Here is a 15,560-nt window from a genome sequence, read left to right as displayed (position 1 = left end):
GTGAGTCGGCCGCCATGGCGGCCGCCGGCGGCCGACTTTCTCACAGTATCTTGAGGATTCCGTGCCCTAACTCAATGGTTGCTGATCATGTTTTGGTGACTACATGACGGTTAGATCATTTTACTCCCAGCATCACCACTATCACTTATAAACAGGGTTATCGGCAGGCCCTCGTCGCCGGTGTCAACGCCTACATTAGCAATGTCGTCGCCCAGGTCTTTCCCCGCGTAGACTGGCTGACATGCGGCCTCATCGGCCTGGAAGCAGTGCGCTTCCTCTTCAATCTGTATAGTGGTGAAATGGCTTGTCCGTGAATACGGCATCTCGGATCGTGTGTGGCATGTAGAGAGTCCGCCGATGTAGAAAACATCTGGCCGCCTACCCTTATTGACTTCCGCAATGGCCGGGCTCAGAGAAGTTCCACAGGCTCACCGGGCGGACGGAGAAACGGGCTCTATTCTCGGAGTTGCAGCATCTGAATCGCCTGTCATATGACGGCGCCGCAGCAGCGGGGCATGAGAATATTGCTCGGATTCCAGGGTTATGGCTTTCACGGGTTAGGTAGGTGGTAATTCGACATACCAATGATTACTCTGTCTGCTATGGACTCTAGCTATTGTACTCGACTGTGTGAATTGGTAGCTATCAACTAGTGGATACCAGCTACTGTAATAGAATGAGCTACGGATTGGCACTCCATGATATTAAAAGAAGTTTGCGGTAGAGACTCGAGCTTCGGCCGTCGCAAGCATAACGGAACCAGAAGGACGCAAAGGCAGCAGAGTGCATACCTACGTATTTAGCTAGCGTTTCTGGGTTCCAGAAGGCGGCGAAGTCCACCTAGCTGACGTATTGATTGTACGTATATAGTAATCCGCTATCGACCCCGAATGAGGAAGCAGCTGATGGTGCTAGTGCCGAGGATCGGTATGATACAATGCATCCCTAGGAGAAAAGGATGCTGAATCTTATTTGACCGCGGATAACCGGCTATAAAGCTTGACTGCACAAGTGATTTGCTCGGGAAGTGCGAGGCTCCCTGAGCTTGGAAAGATTGTCAAAGGAATGTGATACTTCTTGTAGGGTTAGCGCATACCAGTGGGCGCATAAACTTCACCAAATGCTTAGGTATGTTAGCATCATCGGCCAAAGTACGAACGGGATGGAGGGTCACTCAGTTTCTTGATTTCACGAGCAGATGATGAGTGCGAGGACTGCCACTCTAGAGCTTGCATGCACATACATACTGGTAAATAAACAGGACGGATATCACCTGCTTAATTTTGACTCAGGAGAGACGGGGCTTGCTTTCCGGAATCCAGTTACACCATCATTGTCTCATCCGCTGCGGGCCAACGGCCACCTGCCTGGCAGCGGGTCATTAAAAGAGTGATTGCGCAATATCCTGGAGGGTGCAGAAGCCCGAGCTCGGATACCCAAGCTCATAAGATTGGATTAGGTGGCCTGCCGTTGGTTTCCCTGCCTTACCTGCCTTGCTTTGGCTTGCCTTGTTGGAATGCTGTGCGATCCCTCTTATGTTTTCCATGCTATCTGTTTCGTTACGGCCCACATATATCCCGTTGTTCGTCTTTGAATGTGTGGACGGCGGACGCTCGCTGGACGCTCGATAAAACTCAATTAGGCGCATTACACCATACTCGGCACGGCATATTTTGTTACTCGCTCGTTCGGCTGAAGGAGAACGGTAAGGATATTGGCCTGGATAAGAGCATGGACCCGCCGTCGCGCTCAGACTCGAATTTGAAATGGAAAGGGATGGGTGACTTCTGTCGGCGATTTCCTGTCCTTTCGAATGTTCTTCACATATCGCCCACAAAGTCGCAACAGCCTAGCATGAGTCCTGATATTGAGAAAGAGCGCGAATCGCCCTCTGTGCGGAGTGTTACACAGGATGAAATCGAAGCCCCTGCCAGCGATACCGGATTTAGGTCAAGATATCAGAGATGGGCGCAAAACGTCAAAGGCCTCGAAACGAGGGGGATCGAGCCGGTGCCGGTTGAAGAGCGGCAGGTAGTCAGCGCGTCGGGATCTTTCCACATCCTCCTCACATGGTTCAGTATGGGAATGGCGCTGAACAATATGGTTGTTGGGACGCTGGGCACCGTCGTCATGCAATTGAGCTTCCTTGATGCGGCGCTGTGCGCGATGTTTGGGAATCTGCTTGGTTGTTTGGCAACGGGTTATATGTGTACCTGGGGTCCGAGAAGTGGACATCGCACCCTTGTATGGTCAACGCGTCTTGGTTTGAAGAGATGACAGGCTCACAATTGCTAGATCGTATCTCGTTACCTCATGGGCTTCAACCCTAGCAAGGTGTGCTGCTTCTTGAATGTGCTGACAAACATTGGTTACGGGATGATGAGCGCGATGGTTGGGGGGCAGATTCTGTCTAAACTGTCAGGCGGCGCTGTATCTGTCGTGGTTGGAATCATCATCGTAGCGCTTGTCAGCCTGGTGGTGGCCACGTTTGGGATGCACATTTTCCAGTACTATGAAAGGTAATCACACCCGCTATGCCACCAAAATTTGCAGCTGATAGTAGCAGGTACGCGTGGTTCCCACAGTTGCTGGTGCTTTGCTTTCTACTGGGATCGGCCGGTCCGGAATTCGACTTCAAGGCCGCATCTGTGGGAACTGGCGAGGAGATCAATGCCAAAAGACTGGCGTTCTTCTCGCTCTGTTTCGCGTCCGCAATATCTTGGGTGCCAGGAGCTGCCGACTATCACGTCTATTACTCGCCTGATACCGGGGCGTGGAGGATATGGTCAATGACGACCATAGGAGTGAGCCTAGGCATGAGCATCACCCTCATTCTGGGTGTTGGGCTAGGGACTGGGATCACTCACAATCCCCGTTGGGAGGCAATCTATGACGGCACCCCCGGCAGTGTCGTGATTGCGGGCTATGACCGACTGGGCGGGTTTGGCAAGTTCTGCGCCTTTTTGAACGTGCTAACGATTGTCTCTAACAATGCTCCCGGGTCATACTCCATGGCGATGAACTTCCAAATGCTTGGGGACTTCTGGTGTAAGATACCGCGTCCTGTTTTCACGACTGTCAGCACAATCATTTACACGGCATGTGCTATCGGCGGGCGGGATTCCCTATACCAGATCTTCAGCAATCTCGTGCCTCTAATCGGCTACTGGGTCGTCATCTGGTTCACCATCATAGTTGAGTCAGCGACGATATTCGAAAGGGGCAGACATTTTGACTGGTCTGCTTGGAATGATCCGCAGAAACTGCCTGTGGGATTCGCGGCCACTGTGGCATTCCTGATCGGATGGGCAGGTGCCATTGTTGGAATGGTATGCGTCGCCCCTCCTCAGAGCAACTATTCTAACGATAGCCAGGACCAAGTATACTACACCGGACCAATTGCAGGAGCAATAGCTGGAGGGTGCGATTTGGGGATCTGGCTTGGGTTCGGGTTCACGGCAATTGTATTTCCTCCGCTGAGATTGCTGGAGCTATGGATGATCGGGCGTTGATCGGCCCTAAGCATGAGACCAAAAGGAACAGAGGGACTCATAAATCTGATGGAGGGGCGAGTGAAGAGGCTGGTATGATTTGTAAATATCGTGCTTGCTGTGTTGTTGACCGCTGCATAAATTCTGCATAAGCACGCCAACGCTTCTGCGCCGAGCTGCAGGACCTGCAAGGATCTGCTAGGCTAAGAGCGTGGCTGCTTTAGCATGATGAATAAGACTAGTTAGATTTTAAGAGCAATAAACAGCAGATGAGGAGAAGAGACCGAGGTCCGGGACAAGAAAAAAGCAAATCAGTCTCGCTGACTCGAAGACCTGGAGAAGTGGGGTTGGCGTGTCCTTTGTTTCATAAGAGACCGCGGCCATAACCTCTCCAATAACCTCCATTCCTGATACTCCCCCAGGAACTGGTCGAAATGGCCTCTTCACTGGAAGTCTTGTCCAGGAGGATCGCCAGCACCCTCAGGGATGCCTCTGGTCCCTCTGCTGGCTCATCGCTGACAGTTTTATCCCAAACCATCGTCAATATCATCAAGGGGGCTTCACCCCAGCAAATCCTCCAATATGTGGTCCCCTTGGTCGCGGCATATCCAGTCCTAGTCGCACTGCTTCGCTTTCGGAATGTGAAGCAAATCCATAAGAAATACAATTACCCCACGCAAGAGTCCTTTGCCCAAATGACAGACGAGGACGCCTTCCAGATCCAGAAGAACCTGGTGCAATATGAGTTCCCTTTCTTCTTTACAAAGGCCTTGCAATTTGCGCTTTTCAGGGTAGCTCCAGCCCCTACCTGTCTGCTGCTACGGTTAACTAATACCTCATCCAGACGTATGGCATCCCTACTATCTCCCGAACTTTAACCAAAACAAGCCAATTCTCGAATGCCAGTACATCATACAAGCGATACACAGACACCAGCGCACTGGTTCAAGAGTTTGTAGGACATGCTCCATCCAATGCACGTGGACAGGCGGCTATCGTGCGTACTCGATACCTCCACAGTGGCTACCGGGCCTCGGGCGTGATCCTAGATGATGATATGCTCTATACCCTTGGCCTGTTCGCTGTGCAGCCCGTGAGATTCATCAACAAGTACGAGTGGCGCGAGCTCACCGACTTGGAAAAGTGCGCCATCGGTACTTTCTGGAAGAGTGTCGGCGATGGGCTGGAGGTCAGCTATGATGCGCTTCCTTCTGGTAAGGCCGGTTTCCGGGATGGCCTGCATTGGTTGGAAGAGATCATGGCTTGGAGCGACGCCTACGAGGAGAAGTGCATGGTGCCGGATCCCAAAAACCGCGAGGTCGCCGACGAGACGACGGCAGTACTGGTCTACCTGATCCCCAAGCCACTCCACCACATCGGGCTGAAGTTTGTCTCCTTCATGATGGATGACCGCCTCCGCAAAGCTATGTTGTAAGTTCTGCAGACTCGTCTTTTTGCACAACTTGAAGTTGTGCAGTGCTGACATTTTCCCAGCTACGACGCACCACCGCCATCGTATGCCAGGCTCTTTTCGTTCCTATTGTCTGCGCGCCGATTCGCCCTGCGTTACCTTGCTTTGCCTCGGCCTTACTTTATGCGTTACCGCACCTTCACCGAGGAGCAATCTGTAGACGAGCGTATATTCATCACGAAATGGGATGGTGATCCTTACTATGTCAAACCCACCATCTGGAACCGCTGGGGTCCGTCGGCTTGGTACAAGTGGGCACTCGGTCACCCCGTACCGGGAGATGAGGGTGACAAGTACTATCCGAATGGCTACTACATCTCTGATGTTGGGCCCAAGTATTTCGAGGGCAAGGGTAGAAAGCAACAGGAGGAAGGGGTGGAAGGGCTGAAGGTCTCGCGAACTGGCGGGTGCCCTTTCCATTAAGCCGGTTTTCAATCTGTGACGATACGGAGTACCCGTGTTCTGATATATATGAAGCTCCACAAACTCCAGATGTAATATTTCAATCCTTTCAATATTTTCCTGAATCCTCAGAACTCTGTCGTCGGTGAATTCAACAATCATTCAGGTTGCTCACAACTATGGCGGCGAGAGAATCTATCACCACCACCAAGAGCCAGAGGAGAGGAGAGAGGAGAGCTTGACGGGAGCTTCCCGCTGCTTACGTAAGTGTGTCATCAACGGCCCCCCGCAAGCCGGAGGCCTCGAACTTAACCTTCATAATTCTTTTCTTTCCATCAGCATATCAACACTTTCCGTTGGCCAGTGATTATGGCGCTACAAGACCCAAAAACTAACGCGACAGCGACAAACTCCCCGCCCCAATTTAGCAACTTCCCGCAAGACCCGGCCGACTTCGACAGCGACCCGCGAATCTCCTTCTCCAAGCTCGACAACAAATTCATCTTGGAAACAGACGATGGACAAGAGTACAGTTACGACACGATACTGAAGCGGTGGATTCCGACGGTGTGTGCGCGCTTTACTTCCTCTCCGGCTGGATCTGGACTCTGGATGATCCGCTAAGTCTGCTGGATTTGGCTGGTTCGTGAAACTGATTGCGGGTCGGCGCCGCTTTGCGCCTGTGGGTGTCCTCCAGGTTGACGATGACTTGCTGCGACAACAGCAAGAAGCCTATAAAGTTGAAGGGGTGGACGACGATGAGCAAGATACACAGAAGCTCAGGAAGAAACGGAAACAGGGGAGCGAGGAGGTTCGTCTGTGCATGTCCTCGAGCTACTCTTACTCTCCGGCTGATGCTTTTGTGCTTGATAGGGCGATGCTCAAAAGCCCAAGAAGCAGCGCGTCAACACTGCAGTCTACGTCACATCCATCCCCCTTGACGCCGAATTCGACGAAATCCGAGACATCTTTTCGCGATGCGGCGTCATCGCTGAGGAGATTGACAGCGGCCGCCCCCGGATTAAAATGTACACGGATGACGATGGGAAGTTCAAAGGCGAAGCCCTTGTGGTCTACTTTCGGCCCGAATCGGTCAACCTCGCGATTCAAATGCTCGATGATTCGGACTTTAGGCTGGGCGTAACAGGGCCGCAGGGTCCCATGCGCGTGCAGGCAGCGGATTTCTCTTTCAAGAGCCAGCAAGAGGCGCCGACGAAGACGAGCATGCGGGATAAGAAGAAGATTATCAAAAGGACACAGAAACTCAATAAGTATGGCTCTGCTGGTTTTGGGCAAAGAAGAGCTACTGACGCGCGTATGCGTAGCAAACTCGCCGACTGGGATGACGATGAACCGGCTGCGCTGGTGGATACAAGTTCCAAGTTTGAGAAGGTTGTCATTTTGAAGCATATGTTTACGCTTCACGAGTTAGATGTACGCTTCCGTTCTGTTCCTCAACCGCCTATATAATATGTGCTAACTTTGATATCCCACAGGAGGACCCGGCTGCGATACTGGACATAAAAGAAGACATTCGCGACGAGTGCTCCAAATTAGGAGAGGTTACGAACGTCGTCCTCTACGACAAGGAAGAAGCGGGCGTTGTCAGCGTCCGATTCTCAAATCCAGAGTCTGCTAAGGCTTGTGTTCAGGTACCCTTCTCACCATAATTCACAAACACAAAGCACCCAATGAACCATAATTCTGACATATGCCATCCCCAGCTTATGAACGGCCGCTTCTTCGGCGGCACGGCAGTCGAAGCATACATCTCAGATGGAAGCGAGCGGTTCCGCAAGACTAATGAGAAGCGCGCTGCTCTTGAGGATCTGGCCGAGAAGGGCTTCGACGCTGAAGACGAGGATGAGAACCAGCGGCTTGACGAGTTTGGAACTTGGCTGGAGAGTTCCCATACTGTGGAGAATACGGCTAAGTAAACCAATGATCCATGTCAGCGAAGGCTGACAAGGAGCCTGGGCCATCATATTACTGTACAATAGCTTCACCATCAAACGGTCTATCATACTTGATGGCATCTTCAAATGATGGACATGACACGCATCATCTCGGGTAAAATATGGATATATGAATGAACACTTACCCTTCTTTTGAGCCAGCCTACAATTTTTACTTATTGAAAGTCAAAAGATTTATCGTTCACTCTGTGCTCCTCAAGCCTATACTGTATCCAGCACTTGACACTCTACTCAGGTCCGCAGATAGGCCAATGGCTTGGGCGGGCAGTTTCTGATGGCTGGGCTGGGCGGCCGACATTTGGCGGCAGAGCGGCCACCACAAGCCTACGGTGGTCTTGCCCTCGCCTTTGCTTCCCAAATCATCTCACCACTCACCACCCACCATGGCGGCCGACACACCTCCCAGGGCCCCGATCGTCTGTGGCATCTGTAAAGTGCGCAAGAAACAATGCGACAAAACGCTCCCTCGCTGTGGGTACTGCCGCGGCCACAACCTCGACTGCCGCCACCTGTACCATTGCCCCTGTTCTATCCGTGTTTGTGCCTCAGCCCGATCCCCTCCAACACCCTCATCTTCTCATGACTCTTCTGCCTCCCCTATCCAGTTCCTCGCGCGGCCTCCTCTACCCGCCTCTCATATCCGCCTCCGACAACGACACCCGCCACAAAACCTGGAATGAGGCAATCCACTCGGAAACCTATCGCCTGATCCACGAGACAGGCCGCTTCTTCGACAGCGAACGAGCAGCAGGCCGTAGAACAGAACGAGACTCAAGTAGTCTTAAGTAAATAAAGAGCCTTGGGTAGTATCGGCATAGTCCCAATAACTTAGCGCTGATGTGTGCAAGTGGACTGCGGATGTAATTTGTAAGGTAAGCTATGGTAGGTACCTACATACGGAGTCCTTGGTTACAGTGGACTTTGCTTCTACCCATCCTACCTTGCGCCGATAACAGAAGAATTCACTGTTTGAGTTCTTCTATAAAAGCCATTCCCTGTCTCATACCCCGGCTTTCAAAACTTGACCTACTCGATATAGCCATTGACACAAGCCTCGCTATCCATCACCACCACCAAAAGCAACCCACAATGTCACCCACCCAAGTCTACTGCGGGCCCCAACGTACCCAGACATCAAGAGCAAGACCGCCATGGTCGTCGCGCCACCGGCATCTCAGGCCACTATACGCTGCAAGTCCTGGCGTGGGCTCCAGAGCGCTGGACAGATCTACGCCGTCTCCCGGTGTCCTCCTTTCCTGCAAGGTCAAAGAGGGTGTTGTCGAGTATATACCCATCGATCTATGGGGTGGGTTTGAGAAGAACAAGCAGGCGGTTGACGGTGTGAAGGGGAAAATCGAGTATATTTTTTTCTTCGCGTATAAGGAGTCGAGTTCTGAAGATGGAACGCTTTGGTGATAAGAGTGAGTTTGTTACTTGGGTTAACAGAGGTAGTAGGTCGTTGCTGGCTTGGATGCATCCAGGTCAGATACTCAGAAACTTCGCGCTGGCCATGGAGGGCCCAGGCATGTAAAGGCTGGTTTTGCAGATTGGGTCCAAGGTGGGCACTTTCTTGCGCCCTTTCCTAGACAGGAGGACATCACCAAGGACCTCGGTCCCAAAACTTCATGAACACGCGCAAGCCCCTTCATACCCCAAGGCTAAACCTGCCAGACCCTAATCCAAACGCTGGTATTGTCCAGCTTAGCCACTAGCCTCTAGGCCGCGGCCAGCCGCGAGCTCAACGACCCATAACCTGGCACGGCACAGCGGCCAAATACCACGCCTTCTAGCCTTCTCATCCGCCCACCTAAACGCCACATTCGAGGAATTCTGCGCCCTCACACCCGCCTGCGGAAACGAAGCCTTCAACATCGCTAACGGCGACTTTGCTACCTGGTCCTCTGTCCTCCCCGCCGTCGCAGCGCACTTCAACACACCCATGGCGCCGCTTGACGCGCTTAACAAGCCGGGTCCTCATCCTGTCAAGAAAGTCAGCAAGCCCCCCACATCCTCGGAACCCGCACGAACACACTGTCTTCGAGCTGCGGAATAGCCTGGTTGAATGGAGCAAGGAGAGCCGCGTGCGGGAGGCCTGGGAGCGTCTGGTTGAGCGGGAGGGACTGGATAGAAGTGTTTTCTACGAGGCGAGCTGGGCGTTTGCGGATGGGTGCGCGAGCTTCGAGCATGAGGTGATGCTGGATGTGAGCAAGGCGCGGAAGTTTGGGTTCCATGCTACGGTGGAGACCACGGAGGACTTTGTTAGGGCTATGCAGGCTGCGCAGGAGCTTAAATTCTTGCCCGGGTTTTAGGCTGTGAAGGAGACTGGAGAGATTTTTTGCAATGCATAATTGGTTTGGTTCTATGTCCGAATATTATGTTTTTTTTTTTTTTCCAGAAAAGGTAGGCTACGAGTTCGTGTCCTATCTACCAACTGTACCTGAACGCTCTATCCTGCTTATCCGTGACATCTGTATCCGTACCCATGTACGATACCCCTCCTTCCTCCCCCTCAGGACCGCCCTCCTTCTCCCGCTGCTTATTATCCCTAATGCAAAGCACACGATAGACCATGGTCGTGAAAATGAGCAGTCCCCACGTAACAAGCGCCGTAATCAGCCCCTCCAGGTACTTCGGCCGATTCGTCCAAAGCTGCGGAGACGCAATACAGCCCGCACAATACCCAATGAAGAACATGGCGTTCACAACAGCGCGCTTGGTGTTCCCCTTGACATTCGACGCGACGAGGGATAGGAGGATGGACCAAGAGGCCGTGATACAGGAGGCCAGCCATGCGGACACGATCACGCCCCACCCGGCGCTCAAGGGCAGGACGAGCATGAGGATGTTGCCAACAATGGGCGGGATGCAGAGGATTACGACGACGATAGTCCGCTGTCTCGGGAGCATCCAGCACAGCGCCATTCCGATCCAGAGGAGTGCGACCTGCACGGCTCCTGAAGGCGCCGTGTACAGCATCGTCTGGAGCTGGGAGTAGCCAATTGAATTAATGACGAGGGTTGCGAATGTCAGGACAGGAGATTGCATGGTCACCAGGACGCCGAACCAGAACGCACACCAGGCTTTTGGGTCAAGCAGCGTTTCCTTGAGTTGTGGGGTGGAGAAGGAAGTCTTGTCGCCGCCTTCGCGGTCCTTCGCCATGCGGAGAGCGAGGACTTGTTTCTCGCGCGCATTCAGGAACCATGCGTCTTTTGGACCGGACGGCATGAGGGTGAAGAAGGCCACGCCCGCGCCGATGGTCAGGGCTCCGCAGATGATAAAGAGGGTGCGCCATGGCGCGAGCGCGAGACTGCCGTTCTTCCCGATCCCGTACATGAGCAGACACCCGATGACCTGGGCGATTCCGTTCATGGACACCCACAGCCCTGTGCGCCATGCGTGCTCGTGGCTGCGGTACCAGATCGAGGTGATCGTCACAAACGCAGGTGAGACAGCGCCCTCTGTGAAACCGAGTAGGAACCGAACAGCCGCGAAGCCAGCGTAGTTTTGTGGCGCCGCGAGACAAGCGCAGGTTATGCCCCAGAGGATGACGGTGGCGCCGACGAACTTTGTGAGCGGGAGTCGGCTCATGAGGTAGATGAAGGGGTACTCGGCGACGAGCTGGCCGATGTAGAAGATCGAGCTGCACCAGGAGTATTGCGAGTTGCTGAGGTTGAGGTCTGTCATGAGGCCGAAGACGCCGGCGTAGCTGAGGGATTGCTTGTCGAGGTATTGGAGGAGGAAGACGAGACACATCTGGATTTGTTAGTGGTGCTTTTGTTTGAGCAGTGAGGAAGTAGAGGGCGTACGAAAGGCAAGATGACCATGTCGATCTTGCGCACAAGAGCCTTTTCTTCTTCCTCGGTGTATGTCTCGATCGTGCCATTCCCATCATAGTTTTCGCTTGAGCGTCTCTTCTCATCGTCCGAGGGACGAACCTTTGTGTCAGAGGCCTCCATATCGACGGCGTTGGTGAGTGACGACTGCACCAGCTGGCGAGAGATGGGAAGCGCCGGTTATAAGTGCACCAGCCGCTCCTGACTCGAACCGCCATATCTCGCTCGACTCGGAGTTCCTCCAACGCTTGAAAGGGCCAGCTGACTTGGCAATGATAAGCGTAATTGAAGTCGCTAAGCATGGAGATCCGTGATTGGCGCTGATCGAGGCTGTAGAACTCCAGTGATAGTCGGGATGCAGCTTGCCGATGTCGGGTGCAGACTGCCGACTCCAGGACGAGCCCACTTAACCCCAACTACTCCACACTAGCTGGTGTTATAATACTATCTCTTATCGTCTCTCCCCTCTCTATTTCTACCTATCTTCCCAATCTCAGTGCTTGTTGTGTTCAATTCAAGCAAAATGGCCTCCGTAACAGAAGCAGACATCAAGCCCTGGCTCCGACCACCTCCGCAATCCTACCTCCTCACCAGCGCAAACATCGTCGATGTCGTCTCCGGCAGCATAAAGGAAAACCACTATGTGACGATAACGAGTGGCAAGATCACTTCAGTCTCGCCTTCTCGTCCGTCCGACTCGGCTCTGCCCCAATCCTACATCACAGTCGACTGCACAGGTCTCTACATCAGCCCCGGCCTCTTCGACGCCCACGTCCACTTCGTCGCAGTCCCAGGCTTCCCCAGCTTAGCCACAGCCTTCGGGAACTGGAACGACGTCTCGCTCCTGCGCCAACCTTACGTCGCAACGCAGATGCTGCACCGCGGCTTCACCTCCGTCCGTGACTGCGGCGGCGCACAGCTGGCCTTCAAGCAGGCAATCGAAGAAGGCGTGTTTCCTGGTCCGCGGCTGTTTATTGCAGGTCACGCTCTCTCGCAATCCGGCGGGCACGGGGATATCCGCTCAGCTCACGACCACGTCCAGTGCTGCGCGGGACACACGAATGGGCTGGGCCGAATATGTGACGGCGTTCCAGCTTGCATGCAAGCTGTACGCGAGGAGATCCGCTCCGGTGCGGACTTTATCAAGATCATGGGGTCTGGAGGAGTCTCCACACCGACCGATCGCCTGGAGCAGCTGCAGTTCACGACCCAAGAATTGCAGGCGATTGTGGAATGTGCAGAGAACGCGGGGACATATGTTACTGCTCACGCTTATACGCCAAAAGCTATGCTGCACGCGATCGAAAATGGGGTGAAGGGGATTGAGCATGGCAATTTTGTCACGGAAGAGGTTGCCAAGGTCATGGTCGAAAAGGAAATCTACCTAACGCCGACGCTGATTTCGTATGCGGAGATGGATTCAGAGAAGTGGAAGGGGTATCTGCCTGCGGATGGACAGGCGAAGAATACTGAGGTGTTAAGTGCAGGGTTAAAGAGCTTGAAGATTGCGGCTGATGCGGGTGTCACAATCTGTTATGGAAGTGATCTGTTAGGCCCGCTGGGTCTGGCGCAGACGGGCGAGTTCAAACTCAGAGCCCAGGCGCTGAGTCCTTTGGCGGTGTTGCAGAGCGCAACCATCAACCCAGCGAAGATGATGGGGCAAGCTGAAGCCATTGGGCAGATCAAGGAGGGCTTCTGGGCCGATGTGCTCTTCCTCAAGGAGAACCCGTTGGAAGATGTGACTATATTTGATCGGCCCGACGAGTGCCTCATGGGTGTCATGAAGGAGGGAAGAGTGTATAAGAGTCAGTGGGACGGTTTAAAGGAGGATGCGGATATTCCAGTGCGAGTTAGGAAGTAGCAGTCTCCTAAGGACAAATCATAAGACATATCAGGTATATGGGTTTGGGTGTACTGAGGAGATATCGAACTCGAGCATGTCTAGCCCTGTCAAGCCCATCAGCGCCAACTGGTCATCATGGCTCCAGACCATTTGGGGGTCGATGTCAAGAGGTAGCGGCGAGTCCATCGCCACCATATTCGACAAATCCTGATGCGCCGGGGGATGATCGCTCGAGATCGCCGAGGCTGAAGTCTGCGCAAGTGACGTAGTAGTTGACAATGTGGACACCGGTCCAAAACTCGAATTCGGCACCTCAAATTGCAAATCTCGCCCCTGATCGGTATTGTTCAGGCTGGCTTTCGATGAGACCCATTGGGCCCACTGGCTATACCCAGCTGCATTCCGATCTTCGTGCCTCGCTTCCCTCGCATAATGTTCATCCCCGGATGCACCGACATTCCCAAGCTTTGCAAACGCTTCGTTCGAGATCGCCTGCAGGGTCTCAACAAATCGGACCCCAACCTCAGCCGGTAGGTTGCCGAGCGCCATAGTGCGGAGATGATTCAACCCGAAGGCAACACGCGCTTCGTACTGCGCGTCTCGCTCAACAATTCCAGCCAGAATAGCTACTATGGTTGCGATACTGCAACCTTGAAAGTCCGTAAAAGAAAAACGAAAAGTGAGATTGTTGCGTGACAGGGATTCGCATAATGACAGGATCATTTTGCTCGCTTCAACGCAGGATAGCGCCAAGTCGTCGAGGACTGTGCTTGGCCCAGTCCTTATGTGTGTGACTGTATCTGCGTCCGGCCGTTGGCGTCGGACGTGAGCTTGGATGGTATTTAGGAGAGAGCCCTTGCCTAGGACGATCCAGGCGTAAAGGTAGTTGAGTTGTAGATGAACGACGGCACGGTAATCGGCATCTTTTGGGCGGATGTTTTCTACTCGTAGTGCTGGAGGTAGGTTGCGCTTCCAGGTCTCTAGTTCTAGTTGCAATGTATCGATTTGGGAACCATGGCGTGCTTTGGTCCTAAAACTGAGGTTAGTATTATAGGAGGCAAAGAGGGGGCTACGCACCCTTGGTCAGCAATGCGATCCAGAATCATCACCAAGCTCGCGTATGCTATCTGGTGCTGGATGTTATCTACTGCCTGCGCGTGGTCCAAGGAAGGCAAGGACACTGGAAGAGGTGTGGTAATGTCTGCAGGGTCAATAGATCGTGGACGATTCAGCTTAATAGCAGTAGTCCTATACTTGTCAGGAACGTTTCCCAATCAAAAGTAAGTGATAAGTGCCCACCTCTCCAAAGAGTACACCGACCACCATGTTCGGCAGCGTACCTGTATCTCGTGCTCCGAGAATCGCGAATCATCCCCCTGCTGATGGATTTCGAGGGCAACAGCTTTGCGCAAAGCCAATCCCATATAAGAGTATGCCGACCCGAGTGCCCGATCTGGAAGCGAGTACACCCCTAGTATAAACGGCGCCTGGATTGAAGTCAAGGAGGTCCGGTCCATGAGGTCTGGAATTAGTGACCGGGCTTCCTCGAAGAAGACCCGCCCAGGCTCTCTGTCATCGGGAAGTAAATTCGCTGAAAAGCTTGACGGCCTTTCTAGCTCCGTCCATTGACTACCCAACGCTAGAACCGAGAGGATAAGACACACGAATCCGCTATCAAGGCGCAGAGGAGACGCTGGTTGGTTATAGAATTGGTCGACGTCCGCCAGAAACTGGGATTGGTCGAGATAGAAGAAAACATCGGACGCATGGGTTAAGCATACGCAGATCAAGAAGTCGGCAACGGCTCGTGGGGGAAGGGCACGAGATGCTTTGTGGATGCGTTTGATTTCATTTGGTTGTAGAATCGTCGGCTGATGGTATTGCTGTACTCGTCAGTCATTCATAGTACAAACTAGTAGTCTAAGGAACGTACAGTCTGCATAGCCATCATATCGCTTTCTTCTAGTTCTATGCGAGGGTCCAGAGCAAGCGCTTCACGGAGTTGTAGCAGAAACCTGGGCCAGGTTATCTTCATCACTGCGCCTAGGGTTAGCTGGTCAGCTAAGCGCGTCCCTTTGAGCGTGCCCTCAGCTTACTATTGCTGATATCCACACTAGCCTCAAGGGTCTTGAAGCCGGCGGGCTCGGACACTCCGTCGACGGTTGTTCTTGTTCGTCGTGGGGAAGTTGATCCGGATCTCATTGGAGATACGCCGGAATAGTACTTCGTGACATTGCAAACCCTATCATCCCGGGTGCACCTCTGACATCGACCCGTATCGACGCCAACACATTTGCTCTTTCGGGCCTTGCAGCGGTCACATCTGGCCATAGACGTCAGCTCATTCCGTAGTCAACAAAGTAGCTGAGGAACCTACGCTTGAGCAGCCCGCTTGCGCTTCTCGTCTGGCACTCGGCGGGACTTGAGGGGGCGTGCTGTCCCGTGGGGCTCCCTAGTCGACATCTTTGCGTTGCAGCATTTTTGTATCTTTGGAGACAGACTGCGGGCGTACTTTCCTGATAAACACGCGGAACACAACCGCGT

The 15,560-nt window shown here is 53.2% G+C and overlaps 6 protein-coding genes across 6 annotated transcripts; 4 read left to right on the top strand and 2 right to left on the bottom strand.

The window, feature by feature from the left end:
* Positions 1 to 1,731: 1,731 nt before the first annotated feature.
* DSM5745_06464 (Permease, cytosine uracil, thiamine, allantoin) lies at positions 1,732 to 5,385 on the top strand (the record flags this gene model as incomplete). Its single annotated transcript, XM_026748480.1, has 7 exons — positions 1,732 to 2,244; positions 2,296 to 2,519; positions 2,567 to 3,329; positions 3,375 to 3,464; positions 3,914 to 4,282; positions 4,336 to 4,922; positions 4,986 to 5,385. The coding sequence occupies 7 exons, from the start codon at positions 1,732 to 1,734 to the stop codon at positions 5,383 to 5,385; spliced, it is 2,946 nt and encodes a 981-aa protein (XP_026602784.1).
* A 348-nt stretch (positions 5,386 to 5,733) lies between these two features.
* DSM5745_06463 (U2 snRNP complex subunit CUS2) lies at positions 5,734 to 7,301 on the top strand (the record flags this gene model as incomplete). Its single annotated transcript, XM_026748479.1, has 5 exons — positions 5,734 to 5,931; positions 5,990 to 6,175; positions 6,238 to 6,798; positions 6,861 to 7,016; positions 7,089 to 7,301. The coding sequence occupies 5 exons, from the start codon at positions 5,734 to 5,736 to the stop codon at positions 7,299 to 7,301; spliced, it is 1,314 nt and encodes a 437-aa protein (XP_026602783.1).
* A 1,128-nt stretch (positions 7,302 to 8,429) lies between these two features.
* Positions 8,430 to 9,393, top strand: DSM5745_06462 (uncharacterized protein; the record flags this gene model as incomplete). Its single annotated transcript, XM_026748478.1, has 2 exons — positions 8,430 to 8,679; positions 9,131 to 9,393. The coding sequence occupies 2 exons, from the start codon at positions 8,430 to 8,432 to the stop codon at positions 9,391 to 9,393; spliced, it is 513 nt and encodes a 170-aa protein (XP_026602782.1).
* Positions 9,394 to 9,764: 371 nt separating this feature from the next.
* Positions 9,765 to 11,296, bottom strand: DSM5745_06461 (uncharacterized protein; the record flags this gene model as incomplete). Its single annotated transcript, XM_026748477.1, has 2 exons — positions 9,765 to 11,093; positions 11,147 to 11,296. 2 exons carry the CDS (start codon positions 11,294 to 11,296, stop codon positions 9,765 to 9,767), a joined length of 1,479 nt encoding a protein of 492 aa, XP_026602781.1.
* Positions 11,297 to 11,696: 400 nt separating this feature from the next.
* Positions 11,697 to 13,034, top strand: DSM5745_06460 (uncharacterized protein; the record flags this gene model as incomplete). Its single annotated transcript, XM_026748476.1, has 1 exon — positions 11,697 to 13,034. The coding sequence occupies one exon, from the start codon at positions 11,697 to 11,699 to the stop codon at positions 13,032 to 13,034; it is 1,338 nt and encodes a 445-aa protein (XP_026602780.1).
* Positions 13,035 to 13,064: 30 nt separating this feature from the next.
* DSM5745_06459 (Zn(II)2Cys6 transcription factor) lies at positions 13,065 to 15,479 on the bottom strand (the record flags this gene model as incomplete). Its single annotated transcript, XM_026748475.1, has 6 exons — positions 13,065 to 14,046; positions 14,094 to 14,264; positions 14,316 to 14,899; positions 14,950 to 15,059; positions 15,113 to 15,339; positions 15,394 to 15,479. 6 exons carry the CDS (start codon positions 15,477 to 15,479, stop codon positions 13,065 to 13,067), a joined length of 2,160 nt encoding a protein of 719 aa, XP_026602779.1.
* Positions 15,480 to 15,560: the final 81 nt, after the last annotated feature.

The sequence above is a fragment of the Aspergillus mulundensis genome (assembly GCF_003369625.1).
Source record: "Aspergillus mulundensis strain DSM 5745 chromosome Unknown scaffold_6, whole genome shotgun sequence".
Taxonomy (NCBI): Eukaryota; Fungi; Ascomycota; class Eurotiomycetes; order Eurotiales; family Aspergillaceae; genus Aspergillus; species Aspergillus mulundensis.
The sequence above is the reverse complement of the archived record's forward strand: the minus strand, read 5'-3'. Positions and strand labels throughout refer to the sequence as shown.